General features: G+C 44.4%; 1 protein-coding gene across 8 annotated transcripts; it reads left to right on the top strand.

Moving 5' to 3' along the window:
* The first annotated feature begins 4,452 nt into the window (after window positions 1-4,452).
* MARF1 (meiosis regulator and mRNA stability factor 1) lies at window positions 4,453-20,036 on the top strand. 8 transcript variants are annotated; one of them, XM_049638300.1, is made up of 12 exons: window positions 4,455-4,533; window positions 7,869-8,070; window positions 10,152-10,844; window positions 11,591-11,765; window positions 12,698-12,924; window positions 14,049-14,166; window positions 15,010-15,182; window positions 16,200-16,625; window positions 16,827-16,984; window positions 17,072-17,230; window positions 18,260-18,449; window positions 19,168-20,033. In XM_049638300.1, the coding sequence occupies exons 2-12, from the start codon at window positions 7,927-7,929 to the stop codon at window positions 19,348-19,350; spliced, it is 2,646 nt and encodes an 881-aa protein (XP_049494257.1). In that variant the 5' UTR covers window positions 4,455-4,533; window positions 7,869-7,926; the 3' UTR covers window positions 19,351-20,033. The 8 variants fall into 8 exon arrangements, with proteins under 8 accessions (XP_049494259.1, XP_049494257.1, XP_049494256.1 ...); XM_049638299.1 differs by having other exon boundaries at window positions 18,257-18,449; XM_049638301.1 differs by having other exon boundaries at window positions 16,197-16,625; window positions 18,287-18,449.
* The last annotated feature ends 144 nt before the right edge of the window (window positions 20,037-20,180 follow it).

Here is a 20,180-nt window from a genome sequence, read left to right as displayed (position 1 = left end):
CGCGGCGGGCGGCGTCCATTGGCTGCAGCGCCGCGGGACCGCGTCCGCCTCGGCCAATCAGCGCCTAGCAGCGCGGTTTGGAAACTTTTTTCCCAGGCCAGGGCGCGGCGTGGCCACGCGGCTGCACTGGGCCAGCCCCGGCTTGGGAGGCTCCGGCTGCTGGGCAGGGACCTGGCCCGCCTTGGAGGGTGCAGGCGGGTCCCTGGACATCCCGGGACGGGCTTGGACTTGAGGGCTACGCTCTGCAAGAAAATGCGACTCCCTCCCCTAAACAACGATAGCATTTTCCCCAAATGGAGGGAAGGACAAAGATCCAGGTCCGCTTAGGCTAAGCAACGCTCCATGTCCTTTACACCCAAAATAAAAATTTCAACATCATTGTCTTCTTCAAGGAGAGTAGACCTAGAGTATGTTTGGTGTCCAGCCTGGCTTTGAATTCTGGCTTTACTCCCCCTAGCTGGTTGATCTTGGGCAACTGACCTAGACACTCTGTGACTTAGTTTCCTCATCTCTAACATGGAGGTTCATAATAGGATTCTACCTACGGGTTGTGTGGAGACAAAATGAGGTAACTTGGAGTTTGTAAAACGTTTAGGACAATACCTAACACACAGTTAAATACAGTCTATGTAATTGTTAAGCCATTGTGATTTGCTTATTGGTTATATGTGACAGGCACGATGCTAACTTCTTGACATGGGTTTTCTTAATTCTCATAACAATCCTAATTGTTCACCAACAAATGTTTATTGAGCAATCAGGCTTATGACACAATGTCAGACAAGATGCCAATCCTCAAAAGCCTATGCTAAAAGCAAGAGAGAAAACCAGCGAACGGTAAAATAATTTCAGATGTTAGTAAGTGCTAAGAATAAAGCAAGGTCACTTGATAGAAAAGGGCTGAGAGAGGTCACTTCACATAGTCAGGGAAGTCTGCTCTATGGAGGTGACAATGGACCTGAGACCCAGATAATGAGGACCACAGAAAAGCACTTTTATTGTCCTCATTTTAAAGATGAGAAAATAAAGGTGCAGGAAATTAAATGCATTGCCTAAGGTGTTCCACTTAGTAATTACAAATCAGTCCTCAAACCTGGGTCTGTTTGACTCCTACACCCACATTCTTCAGCACTACCCTAGAGGCAAAGAGATTTTTAGCTATTTTGAGGCCTCTCTCCACACTCTTGGAATCCTTCCCACCTCCCTGCCTTGGGTAAGACTGACCTTTCTCTAATTCGACTTCATTTTGACTCCTTGCTAGTTCCCAAAGCTCAGAGACCCAAAAGGGAACATCACTACCTATATCAACAGGGTTAAGGAAAGTACCAAAATGTCTTTTTTTTTTAATTTTTTTTTAACTTTTATTTATTTTTGAGACAGAGAGAGACAGAGCATGAGCTGGGGAGGAGCAGATAGAGAGGGAGACACAGAATCTGAAACAGGCTCCAGGCTCTGAGCTGTCAGCACAGAGCCCGATGCGGGGCTCGAACTCACGGACCGTGAGATCATGACCTGAGCCAAAGTCGGACGCCCAACCGACCAAGTCACCCAGACGCCCCCCCAAAATGTCTTTTAGGAAACTTCCATCCTGGTCACAAACACTAATAATTTGCAGCCTCTTGATACTTTTCCTCTGATGCTTTCTTTCACTCTCAGAATTTTATTTGACTATTCCCTGGGGTTTCTGGGCAGGGAGTAATCATCCCAGTTTACAGATAAACTGAAGCACAAATCGATGAGTTTGGCCTGCCTAAATGTCATTGATCATGTCACTTAAACTAGTTAGTTTCCAATTTCCTTCATTTTCCATAAAGACAACAGGGAGGATACTGAAATGATCATGAAAATCCTCTTCAGGAATACTTTAGGGAAATGGATTGGTTATTGGGTAAAACCTTTAAAATGAAATGAAAATTTTGGTGCACTTTAAAACCTTTTCCTCCCTTTACTCAATTTGTTTTCCTTGTAGCTTTTACATATTAAGAATTAGCATTAGAATAATTAGAATTAGCAGAGAGTTGTTTTTCTTGCATATGTCCTTCCATCATAATTTATTATTGCAAAACACTGAACTAAACATAGGCAGGAGAGAAGTTGCTGGGGGAGAAACTCCTGTAGTGGCAGCGAGATTAATTGAGGAGGTGAATTAAATGTAAAGTAGCCGCTTAAATAGCCCCCAAAGAAAACTTCATCCTGGTTTCATAAATGTGAAGATTATAATTTGTACAGGGAAAAACTGAAAGTTACTCTCTGATAAAAGAGTTTGCCCAGGAAAGAAACAGGAGTAAGATTAACAGGGCCTATATTTAAGAAAATGTATCTTCAGAAAAATGTGAAAGCACTCTTTCACAAGTATCAAATTGCATTTCACTTCACAATTGCTTCCAAGCGCTGGTGTCCTCTGCTTAGGCTGTTTTTCTACAGAAAACACTAAAACTGCATCTCATCAAAAATTGTTTGTAATTCAGACTTTTCATTAACTTTCCATAACCGATTGGTTCCGTTTTATTGACTGCATTTAACTTGTTGAGATCAGGCACAGTTCTGGGCTTGAAAGAATGCCAAGCAAAGTCCAACAAAATGTGTCTGCTCTGTATTGTTCTTGCGACTAAAAGTCTTTTTTAAAAGGCAATTAAAATCCACAATTACTTTGTTTCCTTTTTATATTTTCAGTTACTTTGGTCTGTGTTCAGAGGTACTCAACTGCAATAAAAAGAAAAACTCCTCCAAAGAGAAGCATTATTTGTTTCGTACTTTGGGAGAGAAAAAAAAAAAAAAAAAACAAACCACACTAGACACAGGGCTGTTTTTCCTCTGTTCTAATTCCCACTTGGAAAATAATACCCACACACAGACACAGCGAAGATTTACTCAGCAGTAATAAATACCTAAGCAGGCAGATGATGTGTGTGCTTGTCATCTGCCTTCTGGAAATTGAAAGGCGAGCACGAAGGGTGCTTCAGCTGCGTGTTTGATCTTGCCCTCCACAATAGGCGTCTACAAGGACGTCTACAGGGATGGATCAGCTTCCCCTGAAATTTCTCTCACTTAATGCGAATTGCCTAATGAAATTGCCTCACCCCGCAGCCTGGGGGTGGGGGAGGGGTGGGGGAGGGGAATCTCATTGGGTGGTTTCTGCTTATTCTTCTGCAAGATTCATCTGTTTTCTCAGCAAACTTCTAGGTCGAACTCAGCCAGCACATCTTAAATTGGTCTGGATTTAGACAGGCGCTTTGTTTTTCTCATTGGCAACAGGAAATCGCGAGCAGTTGGCAGTTTCAAAAATGACCATGGTGCTGAGCTTTAAAATAAAACCCTTCAGGTCAAAGTGAAGACTGCGAAGCACCTAACCCACCACCACCACCGCAACCATGGCACATGCATCCACCTAAAACCCAAACTGTCACTGGCTTCCCAGGGCTTCCCCCAACCGGCCCCTGGAACAGTTCAACATGCGTTGGAACGAGCTCCGGACCAGCGCTTTCAAAACATGATGTTTTCTGGGGCGCCTGGGTGGCTCAATCGGTTAAGGTCCCACTTTGGCTCAGGTCATGATCTGGCGGTTCAGGAGTTCAAGCCCCACTTCGGGCTCTCTGCTGTCCGCACAGAACGGGGTTCCGATCGTCTGTCCCCGTCCTCCCCGCCCCTCCCTTCAAGCACGCTTCTGCGTGCGCTCTCTCTTAAAAAAAAACAAAAAACCCACACATTAAAAATGACGCTTTTTAACTAAAATCACGAGGACCCCTTAAGAGTAGGTGACACTGTCCCGCCGACTCCGGGTCCACATCTTCATTTCTGCCAGCGGGGCAAGAAGCCCCGCTGGCAGTTATTTTTCTCTCCTCTCGCCGCTAGGTCGCACTAGATTAAGGATGTTGTGGAAAATATGCGTCATTTCATTAAAAAAAAAAAAAAAAAAAGACTCGTCACGTGACGAGAGCAGGGAGCGAGGGAGAACGGAACGCGCGCCAAAACGACTTTTTTTTTTTTTTTTAAATCGAAATCCCACTTAAACCGTCTTCCCTCGAAAGACCGAAAGAGCTGAATTGTACCAATTCCCGGTTGGGAGGGTTTTTTTCCCCCGGTTCCACCTCACAAGCCCCCTCATTCTTCGCTTTCAGGTTCCTTTCCACTCCACCGCGATAAGCAAGGGAGAAGGCCTCCTTAAACTCGGGGTTTTCGCCAAAAAAGCCGGGGTCTCCTCCGGGAAATGACCCTATTTAGGGGTTTATCGGGAGGGGACTGAGCCTGACGAGGCTGCAGGGCCGCGAGGCCCCGCCCCCCCCGGGGTTCCCAGCACGCCCCGCGCGGGAGGACGCGGCGGCGGGGGCGGAGTGGAGGAAGGGGCGGAGCGAGGTGGGGAGAGAAGGGCGTCGGTTTTGCGACAGGGGCGGCGCGGTGCGGAAGCGGAAGTGGAGGGTGCGCTTGGCGGCGGCGGCGGGAGCTGCGGAGTCGGGAATCAAAACAAAGGGCCTGGGGGGGCGGGGGGAAGGCGGCGGGGCCGGAATGTGAGCGGAGGTGGAGCCGGCGGCTGAGGTGAGTTGGCTGGCAGCGCTGGGTACTAGTTCCTGACGGACTCACTGCTCTGGGGCCACCAGCTGGAGGCGGGACAAGTACCCCCCCCTTCCCCTGCCCTTTGCTGGCGGGGGTGGGGGAGGTTGGCTACTCCGAGGTGAAGGACTGGGACCCACCAGTCAGGCCGCCAGCGAAGGTTCCGGTTGTCTCCCTTTCAGGTCCGTTCACGACTGTCATTGCTGCGCCGCTGGTGCCTTTTGGGGGTGTTTGGCTCCCCGCCCGCACCTGCCTCCCTGCTCCCTGTGGGGCTTCCAGGTGTGGAGAGCAACCTTTCTCGAGCAGTGTGCACAGTTGGAAGGTTCAGAGAGGAGTAAAGGGGCGGGTGTTTTTAACCCCCGCCCCGAGCGTTTTTGCGTTCTCCTCGGTCTTTCAGCACTCTAGGGTGTAGTCTCTGGCTTGACAGATAAGTGTTGAGTTGCCCTGAGCCACTCCCACTACTAATTGCAAAGCAACACCGTGGTACACGTGTTAGTTTCCCAAGCACCTTTCTGGTATTACCAAGAGCTTTCCAGTTACATTTGTATCTTTTGGACTCCCCAACTTCTCTGAGCGGTAACTGTGGTGTTTTGCCTCCTGGGGGATGAAAACCTAAGTGGTCTTCCTAGACGTTTATTGAACTCTTCACTCATTGGACAATTGTTGATAGGTACCGGACACTGCTAGGTGCAGGAAATACAGCCCTGAATGAGAAAACATGATGCCTGCTGTCATGGAGTTTATATTCAATAGGGGCGACGTAAAACATCAAGCAAATAAGTAATTTTAGATAGAAGACCTATGAAAACAAAGTGATGGGTTGGGGTGGTTTGTGGATCCAGGACTAGCTTGGGTGTTAAGAGAAGGCCACTCCTAAATTTCATAATGTGACTGTCTCATTAAATCCCAACAACAGCCCTTTGAGGATGCTGCGGTTACTATCAGGCCCATTTTACAGATAGGATTTGAGGTTCAGAGAGGTTGTGAGCTCTCCAAAGGTGCACAGATAGGAAGCTGCAAAATTGGGACTTAATACACAGACTAACAGTAGAGTCTGTGCTCTCAAGCACTGTCTGAATTGTTCAAAGACTCTCACTCAGGTCGGATAGAACTTGCTTTGGCTGCCTAAGTACTTAGTGGCATTCCCAGGAATGCTTGGGAAATTTTCTGGGTGCGGGCCACTAACCTGCCAATACATTTGTACTTCCTGTTGATTGTGTTGAGCAACACGGAAGGCACCTTGTTGTGGTGGAAAGGTGTGGACAAGCCTGGTTCTGCCCCCTCTCTAATTGTGTGATCTTGGCAAGTTGCAAAACTTAATTAAACTTCTGCTTACTCCTCTGTAAAATGTGGTTTATTTCTCTCTAGTCTATCTCACAGATTGACTGTGGGGAAAAAAGATTACATAAATGGATCTTACTGTCTGGTTGCTTTCATCATTGTATCTCCTGGGCCAAGCCCGGACCTGTTATATAGTAGACACTAAATAAATATTTACTGAATGAGGAAATAATGTTAAATAAAAGTACTTTGTAATCTGTATTGTAATCTTCCTGTTACCTCACTTTCAGCATTGGCCTTGAAGAGGTGAGAGAGCATGTTGAAGTTGTGTATTGTGAACATCACAGATTCCTATGATCTAAAGAGGAGATTGTAAGGGAATATAAAACCTGTGTTGAGTAAGAAAAACAGCTAGTATAGCTGTTATAATTTATCATTGTGGCTGTTAATGCTGTCTTTGCTTCTAACTTAACTCCTAACTGTATGTAGTAGGTAAATAGTTACTTTATTCATTTCTTCATTTAACAAATAATTACTTAGTATGTAAGATTTAGCGAGCCCTGTGCTTAGCACAGACTATACATTGGTGAAAACAAATGGATGGGGAGCTGGGAGGAGTCCTTTTTCTACTCCCCCCCCCCCCCCCCCCCGCCTTGGAGGGGGAGAAAAGAGGCACTCTCTACAGAGGAAGAAACTGAAACTTAAGGGCCAAATAGTAAATGTTTTAGGCCTTCCCCGCCAGTCTCTGTTTCTGGTAACTCAACTCTGTAGTTGTAGTGCATAAACCGCCCCAGACAGTACTTAAACAAATTTCTCTATTTATAGATACCAAAAGTTGAATTTCATATAATGTTGTGTCGCACAATTTTTTTCCCCTAAGAATTAAAGATATATAAAATACATTCTTAGTTTGAAGGCCATTTAAATACAAGCAGCAGGCTGGTTTTGGCTGGCCAGCTATAGTTTGCCTACCCCTGCTTTCTGTGATCAGTTGTATATTTTAGAGTACTGGTTAGTCATTGTTCCCTTCACCATATTGTGTCGATGCTAAACTCTTGAGAGGAGCATCTTATCAGAGTGATAGCTAAAAAAATTGTTTTCAGGGGCGCCCGGGTGGCTCACTCGGTTACAGTGTCCAACTCTTGATCTCAAGTCAGGTCTTACGGTATACGGGACTGAGCCCTGTGTGGGGCTCTGCGCTGACCATGCGGAGGCTGCTTGGGATTTTCTCTCTCCCTCTCTCTCTGCCCCATCCCCACTCATGCCCTATCTCTCTCAAAATAAATAAATAAAAACATTTAAAAAATTGTTTTATTTCTGTTCAGGTGAACTTTCTGATAAATTGATGACCTTACAATGGCCACTGTGGGTAAGAAGAGGTGGTTGTTTGGTATGATGGCGAAGACTTGGGAGTGACGTTCCGCTGTCCTTACCATTGGCAGGCTGCCTCCATGCCCAGTGGCTGTTATCGATTTGATCTGCTTTTATTGTACTGTTTAAGACTTGTAAGAATGTGGTTGCACTGGAATAGATCTAGCACATCTGTGACTTGAGATTTCTCGGTTGGATTTTTGCTGGTATATCAGATTGCACTTTCATGATAAGTAAATGAAGGAATTGGTTCGATTTGTTCTGTAGCAGAATCAAATTCAGAGTCCACAGAGGTCACTTAATTTGGACCTTCTGTAGTCACATCAATGACACAGTGGGTTAGGTTGCTGTTAAGTCAGATGCCAGAATCTTACATAATTGGAAATGAAGACGTGTGTTTGTTCTTTTACTAAAATTACATGCTCTTGTCTATTAACATAGGGGAGAGATGCTTGAGAAGAATTAAGAAAAACTGTAGAAAAGGCCTCCTCGGGGCTGGAGGAGGTTGTCACTTGGCTAGAATTCTACTTCTGTTTCTACGATCTGACTTACTGGGAGCTGTTGTACCGTAAATGTAGTTGTGCCATAAGTACGGTTGAAGTTACACTTTTTAATAGTAAAATTTGTCCTTATGCAAATAACTGATGTTGAGATCTCGTTCTTAACAGGGTGGAAGAATGACAGAAAAGAAAGATGGGAGAATGTTGAACCACTTTGTATGGCTGTATGATGGAAGGAAACGGAACTGAGGACCCCTGCAGTAGAACACTTGGATGGCTCCGACAAAATAATGATGCTAAGCCATGGCTCTGGAAATTTTCTAATTGCTTTTCTCGTCCTGAGCACACATTGCCACTTAGCCCCCACACGGTAACTATGTGCAAGACTGAGGACATAGCAAATTCGTTATGCAAATAGATGAGTGGCCCATTTGGTCTGGGGCAGTCTCTCTTTCCCTGGAGTCTGTGCTAAGTTTTACTTTGCATCCTGCTTTTTCCTCCTTGTAGCACATGATTATAATTTCTGACTCAAGGAGAGCATAATTTTTTAACTGTAGCTGCTTTGAATATTTAATGTTAACATTTTGGGAAGACTTACTTCTTAGGAAAGTCAGAGATTCCAAAGATGAAATCCAAATTGTAGAGTCGAATCAGAGGAAAGTATAAAATAGACTTTATTCTATTGTAGCCTTCTGAGGTTTGAGTCTTAAAATCAAGGGAAGATTGAAAGGACCTTATTGGCGGTCTTTTTCTGTTCAAGATTTCTCTTGAACATTTAAACATGTCTGCAACTTCTTCCTTTGTTTTTTCATAGTGATTTTGACTTTTTCTGATGTCCTGCATGCATCATGTTCCCACTTTTCTATTTTGTTTCTTTCCTTTTTTTGGCTTTTGCATTTGGGATTTGAATGAGACTTTATGAATTTATATAAGGGTATTAATAACTTTTTTAAAACTCAGCTAAATTCCTTATCTCCTCCAGAGTTTCATTATATAGTTCTCTTTTTTGCATGGCATCAGTAATTGTGGTCATTTACTTTAAGGACATCTGACAGCAGGGTTGGTACCTTAAGCAGGGCTTCCTGGGACGGTCGGTCAGGCCCCCTTGGGGTCCGACAATACAGGATTGCACTTTCACTTTATAGATCCAGACACCTGCTTCTTTCAGTGGTACCCAGACCTGAGTCAAGACCATAAGAGCCAAATCTATATAAATCCGAATGCCAGTAAATGAATTTCTAGCCTGAACTGTAATTACCAAGAGAGCAGGACACACTGCTTGTTGGCAGTCAGTTGGTTATCAGCAACCCCCCCCCCCCCCGCCCTTTTAGGAGAAGTCGACCTGAAAAATCCTACATCTTCAGATCCTGATTTCTCCCAAATGAGTGTGCTCTCCCAGGTTAATGTAGAACCACAGCCAAAGGGGTGAAACCATAGCAGTTAGATGGCCCGTTCTGTACTCTGAGGGAAGAGCATGTCTCCATCACCATATCTGCTTTCTCTTAATAGTTCCTGCAGCCAGCCAGGAAGGGCTATCGATTAGTTAGATCCCCTTTCAGTGACCAGGTACCCTGCTGAGTGCTTTATGTGCACTGTCGTGTTTTATCCTCCTAGCTGTTGTAGGAGCTACATCGTGTTCCCAACTGAAGCTTGAGGAAACCGAAGTATGGAGAGGTTTATTATGTACCTTACCCCAGGTCCTACAACTGCTGAGTATCACATTCCAACCCAGGTCTCTAACACCAACGACAACACAACGTCCTGTGTCTGTGGTGGAGGCATATGACAAGCTATTTCTCTTGAATATTGTGCCCAAACGGTTTTCTAATTAATCCTTTTCACTGGCTACATAGCAGTGGTTGGCCTTGTGGCTTTAGGTCATGATAGCCTGGAGTTTGCTTCTTGTCCCCAACAGCACGTTTAAGACTCCATGGATGGGCCATGTGGGCAGATAGCTGGTCTCATCCGAAAGTTTGGAATTGTCTGGAGGACCTTGGTAAACCCTTTATGGTCTGACTGCAGGAACCATTAAGTATTTTCCTCAACGCACTTGGCTTGTGAGCCATCCTTGTTGAACGCCATTCGTGATTGTGTTGTTTTCGTACCACCTGTTTTGTCTTCAGAAGGCCCTGTGAGGCAAGGGGAAGTTATCAAAGGGAAGTCCCTGAGGCACAGACGGTTAACCTGCCTTGCTGGCCGTGTAAGCAGCACCCTGCCCCAGTCTCTTAAAATCCAGGAAGGACACGGTCTTGATTTTGTTTGTCCGTTTCCCTGTTCTGTGAAGAAGGCCCCTGCTTTCAGCCGCCACGCCGTTCTCTTTCCGTTTGGTTGTGATCGAGTGATGTAAACAGGACTGAACACTACTTCCGTCTCTAGATGGCAGTAGGATGTGAGTAACCAAAACTCACCGGCCCCGTGAAGCTAACTTGCCTTCTGGTCTTCTCTTCCCAGAAAGATTACATGGAGAACGAGAAAGCTGCTGTGGAGTTAAAGGACGTGCCGTCTCCCCTTCATGCTGGCTCTAAACTTTTCCCAGCAGTCCCGCTTCCAGATATTCATTCTCTCCAGCAACCTAAAATACAGCTTTCACCTGTCCCCAAAGTAAGCTGCTGCGCTCATTGCCCTAATGAACCCTCCACTTCGCCGATGCGTTTTGGTGGTGGCGGTGGCAGCGGTGGTAGCGGAGGTAGCGGTAGCTTGATTCACCCAGGCGCACTGTTAGACTCACAGAGCACCAGGACAGTCACGTGTCAGGTAGGCTCAGGGTTTGCCTTCCAGTCTGCATCTTCGCTCCAGAATGCCTCAGCTAGGAACAATTTGGCCGGCCTTGCAAGTGACTTCCCCAGCATGTGTCTAGAGAGTAATCTATCTTCCTGCAAACACCTGCCCTGTTGTGGAAAGCTTCATTTCCAATCCTGCCATGGTAACGTGCACAAGCTGCATCAGTTTCCGGCTCTCCAGGGCTGCGCCTCCGCTGGCTATTTCCCCTGTTCTGATTTCACGAGCGGGGCTCCGGGGCGTTTGGAAGAGCACATTTCACAGTCGGAGCTAACGCCTCACTTGTGCACCAATTCTTTGCACCTAAACGTGGTACCTCCGGTTTGTTTAAAGGGCTCACTTTACTGCGAAGACTGTCTCAACAAGGTGTGTATCTTTTTATTTGTTATGTTGGGTGCAGCTGACTTTTGAGGAGTGACTTTTTTAAAGTGGATCTGTCTCGAAAAGTCTTTGTGGTGCATGGGGCTGAAGATTCTTCTGTGAGGTAGCTTTCTCCCCAGCAGCATAGCCTCTGTCGGTCCCGAAAGAGGCGAAGGGTAAAATGGGAAGGCCCATCCAAAAACGTGCAGAGTCCTTATTCACGTAGTTTGTGCTTTTAGAGGCTCTCGTTGTAATAAATGCATTGCCTACACATACACCTAGTTCGGCGAAGCTTCGGGTTCCGTTGTGTCTTAAAGGCTAGAGTTCTCATAACTAACACTCACCTCATATATGGACCCATTCATGTTAACATAGGTCACCCCATGGTGTTCTTTGGTAATAATTTGAGGGACTTGGAACTTGGCCTCGATCACACGGGTGTTCAAGTAAAGATTTTAGTTTCCTTTACGGAAAGTATGTCTGGGTCTCCTCTGCAGGATACCTATGCCCTAGGCTGTGAAAGTCGTCCCAGACCATTTAAAGTCACTTTGTGAAGTGAGTTTGTGAATTAACAGCTAATAGTTCTGGGAATGCACTGAAATATTGAAAATACATCCTGTCAGAGGCAACAGATTCTAACAGGTGGAAAGAAGAAACACTTAGAATGTGTTTTCAGTTGTTGTTTATAACTCTAGGTTCTGAAATGATGTGTCTGAAACCTCCTCCTTTTTTTAAAAAAATTTTTAAAACAGCCGGCAAGAAATAGTATAATTGATGCTGCTAAAGTCTGGCCAAATATACCACCTCCAAATACTCAAACTGCACCTGTTACTATTCCTCTGTGTAATGGCTGTGGAACCAAAGGAGCAGGGAAGGAGACCACGTTGTTATTGGCGACCAGTCTAGGCAAAGCTGCTTCGAAATTTGGTAAATGACAGTATGGTATAAAATGTGCATATTTAAGTAGTTTTCAGTATCTGATACACTGCATTTAATCACCTTGAAAAGATTCTTGTGGTCTAAAGCTACTATGTATGTGCATCTCCATTTCTCCCTCTTCGTAAAAAATCTTTTTATTCTTAGACACCGACGAGTCATTTGCCTTTTACGTTGCACTGAGGCTGTCTGAGGTCGGATGCCGTATACAGAATACTAGGTACACGAGGTATATATTAGGAGAGATAAGTGCCAGAGGGGACTTAGTGTCAACTTAGGTTCCTAATTACACTTGTTGATGGCGCACTCCAGAGAAGTACTTACTATTTAGAAAGATTTAGTAATGGTTGATAAAAAACAAGAATTGAAAAACCTAGTATCATTTCCCCAAAAAGTAGTTAATGTGATATTTTGTCTTTGGAAAACTTTTATTTTTATATTAAATCAGATGTTAATGCAGTGTTCAAATTTTTTTTTTTTTTTTTTAATCAAGGACAGTAACAACTTCACCCTTTGTCACCTCTTCATTGCTCTTCCATACTGAGCAGGTAGACACGCGTGGGCAGAGCATGACAGGTCCCAGAGCTGCAGTGTCCATTCGCCTACGTGTTAGTGTACAGAGAAACGTAGACATAACGGTCAGCATGAGGATGGCTCATGCTTTGCACTGGATTTATTGTGGGCCTGAAGTAACTTGACCTTTAGATTTGTTCTTTCCTGAAAAAGAGGAATAATCACTTAGGAATGTTATTGCAACTTGGGGTTGGCCTTTTAGGTCAACCATTGAGGTTGGTATCCTTAAGCTTAACATCAATCGATAATTTCATTTTTCTGCCACTAAAAATGATAGGTAGCTACCTATTATTTTAATTTGCCATTATTTTTTTCACTATGTGTGATTGAAAGTGTTAACATTTCCTAAGGGTCACCAGAAGTTGCACTAGCCGGACAGGTGCTGGAAAACTTACCCCCCATTGGAGTTTTTTGGGATATTGAAAACTGTTCAGTTCCCTCTGGCCGCTCAGCTACTGCTGTTGTACAGAGAATCCGTGAGAAGTTTTTTAAAGGCCACAGAGAAGCAGAATTCATCTGTGTGTGTGACATCAGTAAAGAAAACAAAGAAGTTATTCAAGAGCTGAATAATTGCCAGGTAAAAAAAAAAAAAAAAAAAAGGTTTTTTCATCTATTATGGTACAAGAAGAAGCACATGTGTGTTTTTTTAAATAATTTTAATTCAAAAAAAAATAAAAAAAATAATTTTAATTCAAAATTTGTTAAATATGCATTTCTACTAGGTTGGCAAATAAAGGAAATTAGCAAGAGATTATTTCTGAAGTACTAGAAATCACTTAATCGTATTTGATCTTTCAGTAATGCCACGTATATGTGACTAGTGCTGTGTCACAGCATGGTTACTTGTGCATCCTTTCTTTTGATTTTCATGACTGCTCTATGAAAAGGGCTCATAGGATTTATTATTTGAAATTTGCAAATTCACCTGAGGCACCAAGATGTTAAACAACTTTTTAAAGATCACGTGGCCAGTAACCAGATGAGCTAGGATTTAAATCCAGATTGTCTGACTGCAAAGTCTATTCTCGTAAGCTGGAACTAGAATCTAGTTCTTTTGACGCTTAGACAAGTAATTCTGTTTTTATGCCATATTGCTGCCTAAAATTACATACTTATGCTCCTTAAAAAACTAATAAATCCTATTGTGTATTGTATGTAGTTGAAATGCCTCTCAAAACCTTTCCTTGCCCTGGAGACTTCCGTATAAGCCTGATAACTTTAATCCATTTTTGCTCTTTCGGGGACAGATGCCTTTCCTCTCCCATCACCTAACCCCAGATCCTGAAAGCTATAGACTATGTGTAGCAGAGACAAGTGACATCATATACAGCCCGAAATCTTAGGTTCATCATCTCTGTCCATCTCTGCTACTTCCTGGTTGTTGGCAAAAGCTGTTAGAGCTGCATTACTTCATATTTCACTTCCTTGTCTGCCTGTTTTCTGAAAGGGAGTTGGATGAAGTACAAGAGCAGATGAAGAGAGGCGTGCAGGGCTAACAATGGATCTAGTTCATTTGTACAGAGACACAAATTTGAAATTACTGAGATCTCTTTATGATTTTTTTTTTCATTGCTAAGTGGCAAGAATAACAACAGCTAGAGTTTCGTTCCTTGAGGACCGTCTCTGAAGATGTGGGCAGAATGTGTAGTGATTTCCCAACCTCAGCTCTCACTAATTTGTCCTCACTCTGAATCAACGCAGGTGACCGTGGCCCACATCAACGCTACCGCCAAGAACGCGGCTGACGACAAACTGCGCCAGAGTCTCCGAAGGTTTGCGAACACTCACACTGCTCCAGCCACTGTGGTTCTCGTGTCGAGTAAGTGCAGAGACATCTGCTCATTTCCAGTAAACTCGCTGTGTGGGAATTATTACAGAAGCCAGAACACATTCGAGTGAAATATGCCCCCAGAGAGGCTGAAATGCACAGGCCATATTTGTGCTTACCTCTGAGAACGGTTTAGAGAAAAAAGCGGAGTCTGTGTAGATTTTGTGGATTTTCTCCTTAGAGCTTGAATATGGATTCTTGTGGGGCCAGTTAAAGAAAATGTAGTTTTTTTTTTGTTGTTTTTTTTTTTTTAATTTTTTTTTAACGTTTATTTATTTTTGAGACAGAGAGACAGAGCATGAACGGGGGAGGGTCAGAGAGAGGGAGACACAGAATCTGAAACAGGCTCCAGGCTCTGAGCTGTGAGCACAGAGCCCGACGCGGGGCTCGAACTCACGGATCCCAAGATCATGACCTGAGCCGAAGTCGGCCGCTTAACCGACTGAGCCACCCAGGCGCCCCGAAAATGTAGTTTTTTATTCTACTTTATTTTTTTGTATCCTGGGCCCAGTATTGCTAGTTTTAACAATCTAAGAAGAATTTGCAGAGCTGATGCTCCCCGAAATATTAATATTTGCTCTCTTTTACTATTGGAAGTAACATGTCTTGGAATTCAGTAGAAGTATGTGGTAAAATTGCCCTACGGTGTTCATTCTTGTGTGAAATGTGTTCCTGTTTCAGTTAAGGGGGTGGGAGCTGGGGGGCGGGGGGGTGGAGCAACTCTGAGTCCAGTCCAGCCATTCCTTCCTTCTCAGTAGGGGGCAGTACAGCTGTGTGTGTGTGTCACGTCTTTCTAATGTTTGGGGACGGGGTGGGCTGTGCCTTCTCTTTCAGCTGATGTCAATTTTGCATTGGAGCTTAGTGATCTGAGACACAGGCATGGTTTCCACATAATTTTGGTCCATAAAAACCAGGCCTCGGAAGCACTGCTGCATCATGCTAATGAGCTGATCAGATTCGAAGAGTTCATTTCCGACTTGCCCCCCAGGTTACCACTAAAAATGCCAGTAAGTGGGTTTGCATTCTTCTTTTGCTGCACTCTAACGTTAGATTTTGGGGGCTGAAGGCCGCCCTTAACGGGGGTCACCAGGTGAGGCTGTTCTTTGTAGGAGGCTGGCCAGATTTTTGAAGTAAGGCTTAGAAATAGTTCTTTTCTTACCAATAGAGAATTGGCATGTATGAATTTTGCTTTTAGCTTGTTTCACGGTATCGTGGGGAATTGGCTTGTAGGTTTATCTTCCCAACACCTCTGGTCAGTGTCTCCAAAGCCAGCAGTGTTTGTGTCAACTGGATGAAAGCCATAGAGAAAGATTTATTACGTCTTTTTCTTCCAGTCATGGGTAAAGAATATGGTGATGGTTTGCACACACTCATGTGGCTGCAGTCAGATAAACAGAGTAAATCGTACACGTCTTGGGCATTTAATCCCTAAACTTCAGTAGCACTCTGAGCTGGTTTTGCATAGTTCTATTCCCCACCATGCATGTGCACGATTCAGAGCGGTTATTGCTACACCTGTAGCTTATTGAGCCACGTGCTAGGAGAAAGTGCGGGTATTTCCAGCAGGGTGAGCGTTCCTTATGGTCTTGATTTGGGAAAAGCACGTTTACTACAATCTTGAGCTGCATTTCAGCCATTTGGAGAATATACATATGACTCCTAAAGAAATTGGCATTTACTTTTCTAGCCTCAGAGGCCTTTAAGTCGAATGTAGTATTTTAGGTCAGAGATTGCCCACTTTTGAGGTCCCTGTTCTTCATGGTTAAAAAGAAGAAAAAGACTTGATTATTCAGAGCATTAAATCTTGCCATTCTCACTGGCCAGAGTGGTACTTTAAGGTACATTTCCCTCCTTCTGGGTTTTTTTGGTTTAAGTAAGTTCACTGTCTTCCCTCAAGATCATTACCACCTCCCCTCCGAGGTTGTTAGCTTAAGTTTGGAGATCACTCCTTGTTCTTCTAATTTTGTAATTGAATGTGTGCCCTTGAGTTAACCCGTTGTAACCCTTTTCCTCTGTATCAGCAGTGCCACACTCTGCTCTATGTTTATAACCTACCAGCAAATAAAGATGGCAAGAGCATCACCAACAGGCTCAGGCGCCTGTCTGATAATTGTGGTGGGAAAGTGCTGAGTATCACAGGCTGCAGTGCAATTCTCCGCTTCATAAACCAAGATAGTGCAGAACGGGCTCAGAAGCGAATGGAAAACGAAGATGTCTTTGGTAATAGGATCATTGTGTCATTTACTCCAAAAAATAGAGAACTCTGTGAAACAAAGAGTTCCAATGCAATTGCTGATAAAGTGAAGTCTCCCAAAAAACTTAAGAATCCAAAATTGTGCCTCATCAAAGATACGAGTGAACAATCTTCCAGTGCCAAAGCCACGCCTGGAAAAGGGTCGCAGGCAAATTCTGGATCTGCTACAAAAAACACAAATGTTAAAAGTTTACAGGTAACTTTGATACCTCTTGCTTTCTGAAGTTTACGGTAGGTTCGGTTTCTTCTTCTCCGTGTTTTACATGCCCCGCTTGCTTTCGGCATGTCCTTTTTCGTTTTCCATTTTTGACGATTCTCAGTTACGTGTTTTCTGTACAGGGTTTGACACATCTTGGTCGCTTCAGTTTTAAATTCCGCTGCGCTTGTCTCTTTTAAGGAGCTCTGCCGCATGGAGTCAAAGACTGGCGCTAGAAGCAGTGACTCCCAGCAAGGCCACCTGAGGCTGGTGGCGCCTCCCCACAGAAGCTTGAGCGCTGTAGCGCCCACACCCAAAAACTCGGGGACGGCAGAACCTGCTTACAAAACCAACCCGAAGTAGGTTACGTTACTCTTCCTCACGACCTCTTGTCTAATGTGAAGGCAAGCACGTGACCTTTTCCCTTCATGTGTTCCCTCCATTAGGAAAGAGAACCCCTGTCCCCGGAGTGTCACCAGCTCTCCTGTAGAGAACAAAGAGAAAGAGGAGACTCCGTTCCAAGTGAGTTACCCATCTGCTTTCAGCAAGCTGATCACGTCACGGCAAGTCAGTCCCCTGCTCGCAGCACAGTCTTGGTCTTCTCGGTGAGTCCGCCTGCTTGATCGTGGGGTACTTGCGTGCAGTAGCAGGGATGAGGACACGATGCTGGTTCAAAGGAACTCCAGCGACGCAAGTGCATGAATACAGAAGTAAGAGATGAGTCTTCCCCTCCTCATCCTCCAGCCCCCCTTCCTCAGGCCATCTTAGCTTACGATGGGGGGCCGTGCTCCTCAACGTCTCTCCCCTCCACGTGGGAATCTGGGTAAGCAGAGATCACAGAAACTTAACTCGGACTCCCTGGCCATGATGGGAGGCACGTGTAGATGTCCTTACTGTTTCCTCCTCACTTTGTCGTGTTGGGGAAGCAGCCCCAACTACACGTGCCCTGGTTATTCTTATTCACAGGGTAATTGCAGGGAGCCATTTGAGAAGCAGGAGTGGGGGGCAGTCTGTAGACCACTGTACTTACCCAAGTAACGCTTACCTTATCTAAGCTCTCCAGACTCACACTGAGTACTTCTGGAAGCTTGGAGGACAGGAGCCATGAGGCCACGTTGCACCTTGTGAACTCCTTCACGCATTGTATTTGTTGCGCTGAGTTGCTGAAGGCTCGCTCCAGAAAGTGACTTTGGATCTGCAAAGTTAAAATTAAAAATTCACATAAAAGACTACAACACGTGAGCGACAGTAGCGTTTTCAGAGCCAGGGAGAAGTTAAATGACTTTTATTGGTATCGCAGGCTAATTCACCAAGAATCAATGCCCAGAGTAGAAAATGAATTCACCGGGTCTGCCTATAATTTCTGCCTCTAGTTTTAAATAATCCAATGAAAGAATATTTGGTATTAAATTGTGTACTGGTTGTTAATAACAGGTCAATAGGTAGTACTTTTGGAAATAGTTCTAAATCAGTGTACATTTAAGATAAAAATACATTTGAAAACCAAATATTCTGCTTGGTTGCATTACGGAAAGCTGTTTTTATATATAGCTTCAAACAGAGCCTAAGTGATTTAAACTAAGTAAATAGAATAACAGTTTTTAAAAATACTCCACCATGTATGTTTTAAGCAGGAGTATGTCTCCAAACCTTTTAAACAGAGCGTCCCCACTTGCTTTCAACATTGCAAATTCGAGCATTGGTGCTGACAGCCCAGACCCGTTTGCAAATGGTGCTGACATCCAGATCAGCAACATCGACTACAGATTATCCCGGAAGGAGCTGCAGCAGCTTATGCAGGAGGCATTTTCTAGGCACGGCAAGGTAACCTTCTCACCCCCTCTCGCCTTCCTTTTACCCTTTGCTAGCGCTTCAAGTCGGGAGAACGTAGTTCAACACACGTAACCGCAGCCAGGATAGACGTATCACTGAATGAGTTTGAACTCCTTCCTTTTTCCTGTGGTCTGCTCACGGTGATGCTGTACTTGTAGTTTTTAGGGCGTAACCCCGGAGAGCAGGAGACCTAGGGGAGAGGCACTCGTGGTCACGGGCACGGATTTAAGTGGCACTTTGGGGAATAAAACTCTGATGGATTTTACTTCACTCTGGCTGCTAAAATACAGAAGTAGGAGTCTAAAGTAATGTTGGCTGTTTTTGTGAGTATCTTACTATGTCTGATGGGGTTTTTAGGTGCCGTTTGCTAGAAGTGCACCTGTTCCAGATGATTAAAATGGCTATGCCCCGGGTGTCTGCAGGGTCTGGAGAAGACCCCAAAGACTCTTCGCACATACTGGCTCCCGAGCCTGCATCGGAGAGCTGTGCGTGCCAGAGCACGCAGGCAGGCCGGGCCGATTTCACATCTCTGAAGGTCACCCAGTCCTGGTTCACTTAGGTTTTGCTTGGCAGAAGCGTAGCATTCAGACACGTTCCCTCACAGAAGCACGGAAGTCCACAGACGTGTTCCTTCATGATTCACCTTCAGGTTGAAGCTGACAGGGTTCGGGGTAGACCTAGCATTCCCTTTTCCTTTTTACTGCTGTAGGTGAAGAGTGTTGAGCTCAGCCCCCATACAGATTATCAGCTCAAGGCTGTTGTTCAGATGGAGAACTTACAAGAAGCAATCAGTGCGGTGAATAGCCTCCACAGATACAAAATTGGCAGCAAGAAGATCCTGGTCTCACTTGCCACAGGAGCTGCTAATAAATCACTCTCTTTACTGAGGTAAAAACAAACCATTTATTTCAGGAAATAACTTTTTGGCCCAGAAACAACTTTGGAAAAAATAAAATAGATTTCATCACATTCCCAACCCTCTTTGATGATTACACACGCAGCAATGTTTATTCTCACTTGTGACAGAACTTAGAAAATGAGCTAGAAGGTAGCAATAAGCTGGTTAGAATAATTCACCTCTTAGTCAAGTCCACTACTCAAAGGTGAAGTACAGCTTAAACTTGGCAGGCGGTTAGGAGTAAAATAATACACCGCATATCCAGAACAGGTTCTAAAAATAGTAGCCCTCTACAGTAAATGTTTATAAGCCTGGAAAGTCTGAAATGTTCCCTTCAAATCTTAGGAGAAGGTGGGTTTGTCTGTAGAGGGTAGATCTACGAAGCTGCAAGCTCTCAACCTGCAGATATATCCTTGGCCTCAAATAGACAGCTCTGTAAGTCTGCCTTCAACTCTGTCAATTGTAGGAATCTGGTGGTGCTTTCATTCTTAATGTGCTTTGATTCTTCTTCGGCTTTCCCTGTTTTGGGGACAACTAGTAAAACAGAACTCACTCCTAAAAATCTGTTTAAACTCTCAAAGATCTTTTTCCGTAACGTGTACTTCACCATTATTTTAAATTATGTTTTTTTCCCCTAGAATAAAAATAATAATGCTCATTGAAGAAACTTTGGAAAGGTCAGAAATACAAAAGAAGCTGGGGGGTGGGCGGTGGGGCGTGGTGGGAATCCATAATCCTGTGGCTCAAAGCCAGTCATGCAACAGTTTGCCTCTTTTGTTTTCTTCTGATCGTTCTTGGCTGCCTTTTTTAAAACTATAGTTGGG

This window comes from Panthera uncia, chromosome E3 (genome assembly GCF_023721935.1).
Source record: "Panthera uncia isolate 11264 chromosome E3, Puncia_PCG_1.0, whole genome shotgun sequence".
Taxonomy (NCBI): Eukaryota; Metazoa; Chordata; class Mammalia; order Carnivora; family Felidae; genus Panthera; species Panthera uncia.
This window is presented reverse-complemented; position numbering and strand designations above follow the sequence as displayed.

Excerpts from the sequence above, each read along its gene's own strand:
- MARF1 (XM_049638296.1), top strand. The coding sequence starts at position 7,927 with ATGATGGAAGGAAACGGAACTGAGGACCCCTGCAGTAGAACACTTGGA. Across the intron at positions 10,845-11,590 it reads GCGAAGACTGTCTCAACAAG|CCGGCAAGAAATAGTATAAT; the intron begins GTGTGTATCTTT and ends TTTTTAAAACAG. Across the intron at positions 16,985-17,071 it reads GCTTACAAAACCAACCCGAA|GAAAGAGAACCCCTGTCCCC; the intron begins GTAGGTTACGTT and ends TCCCTCCATTAG.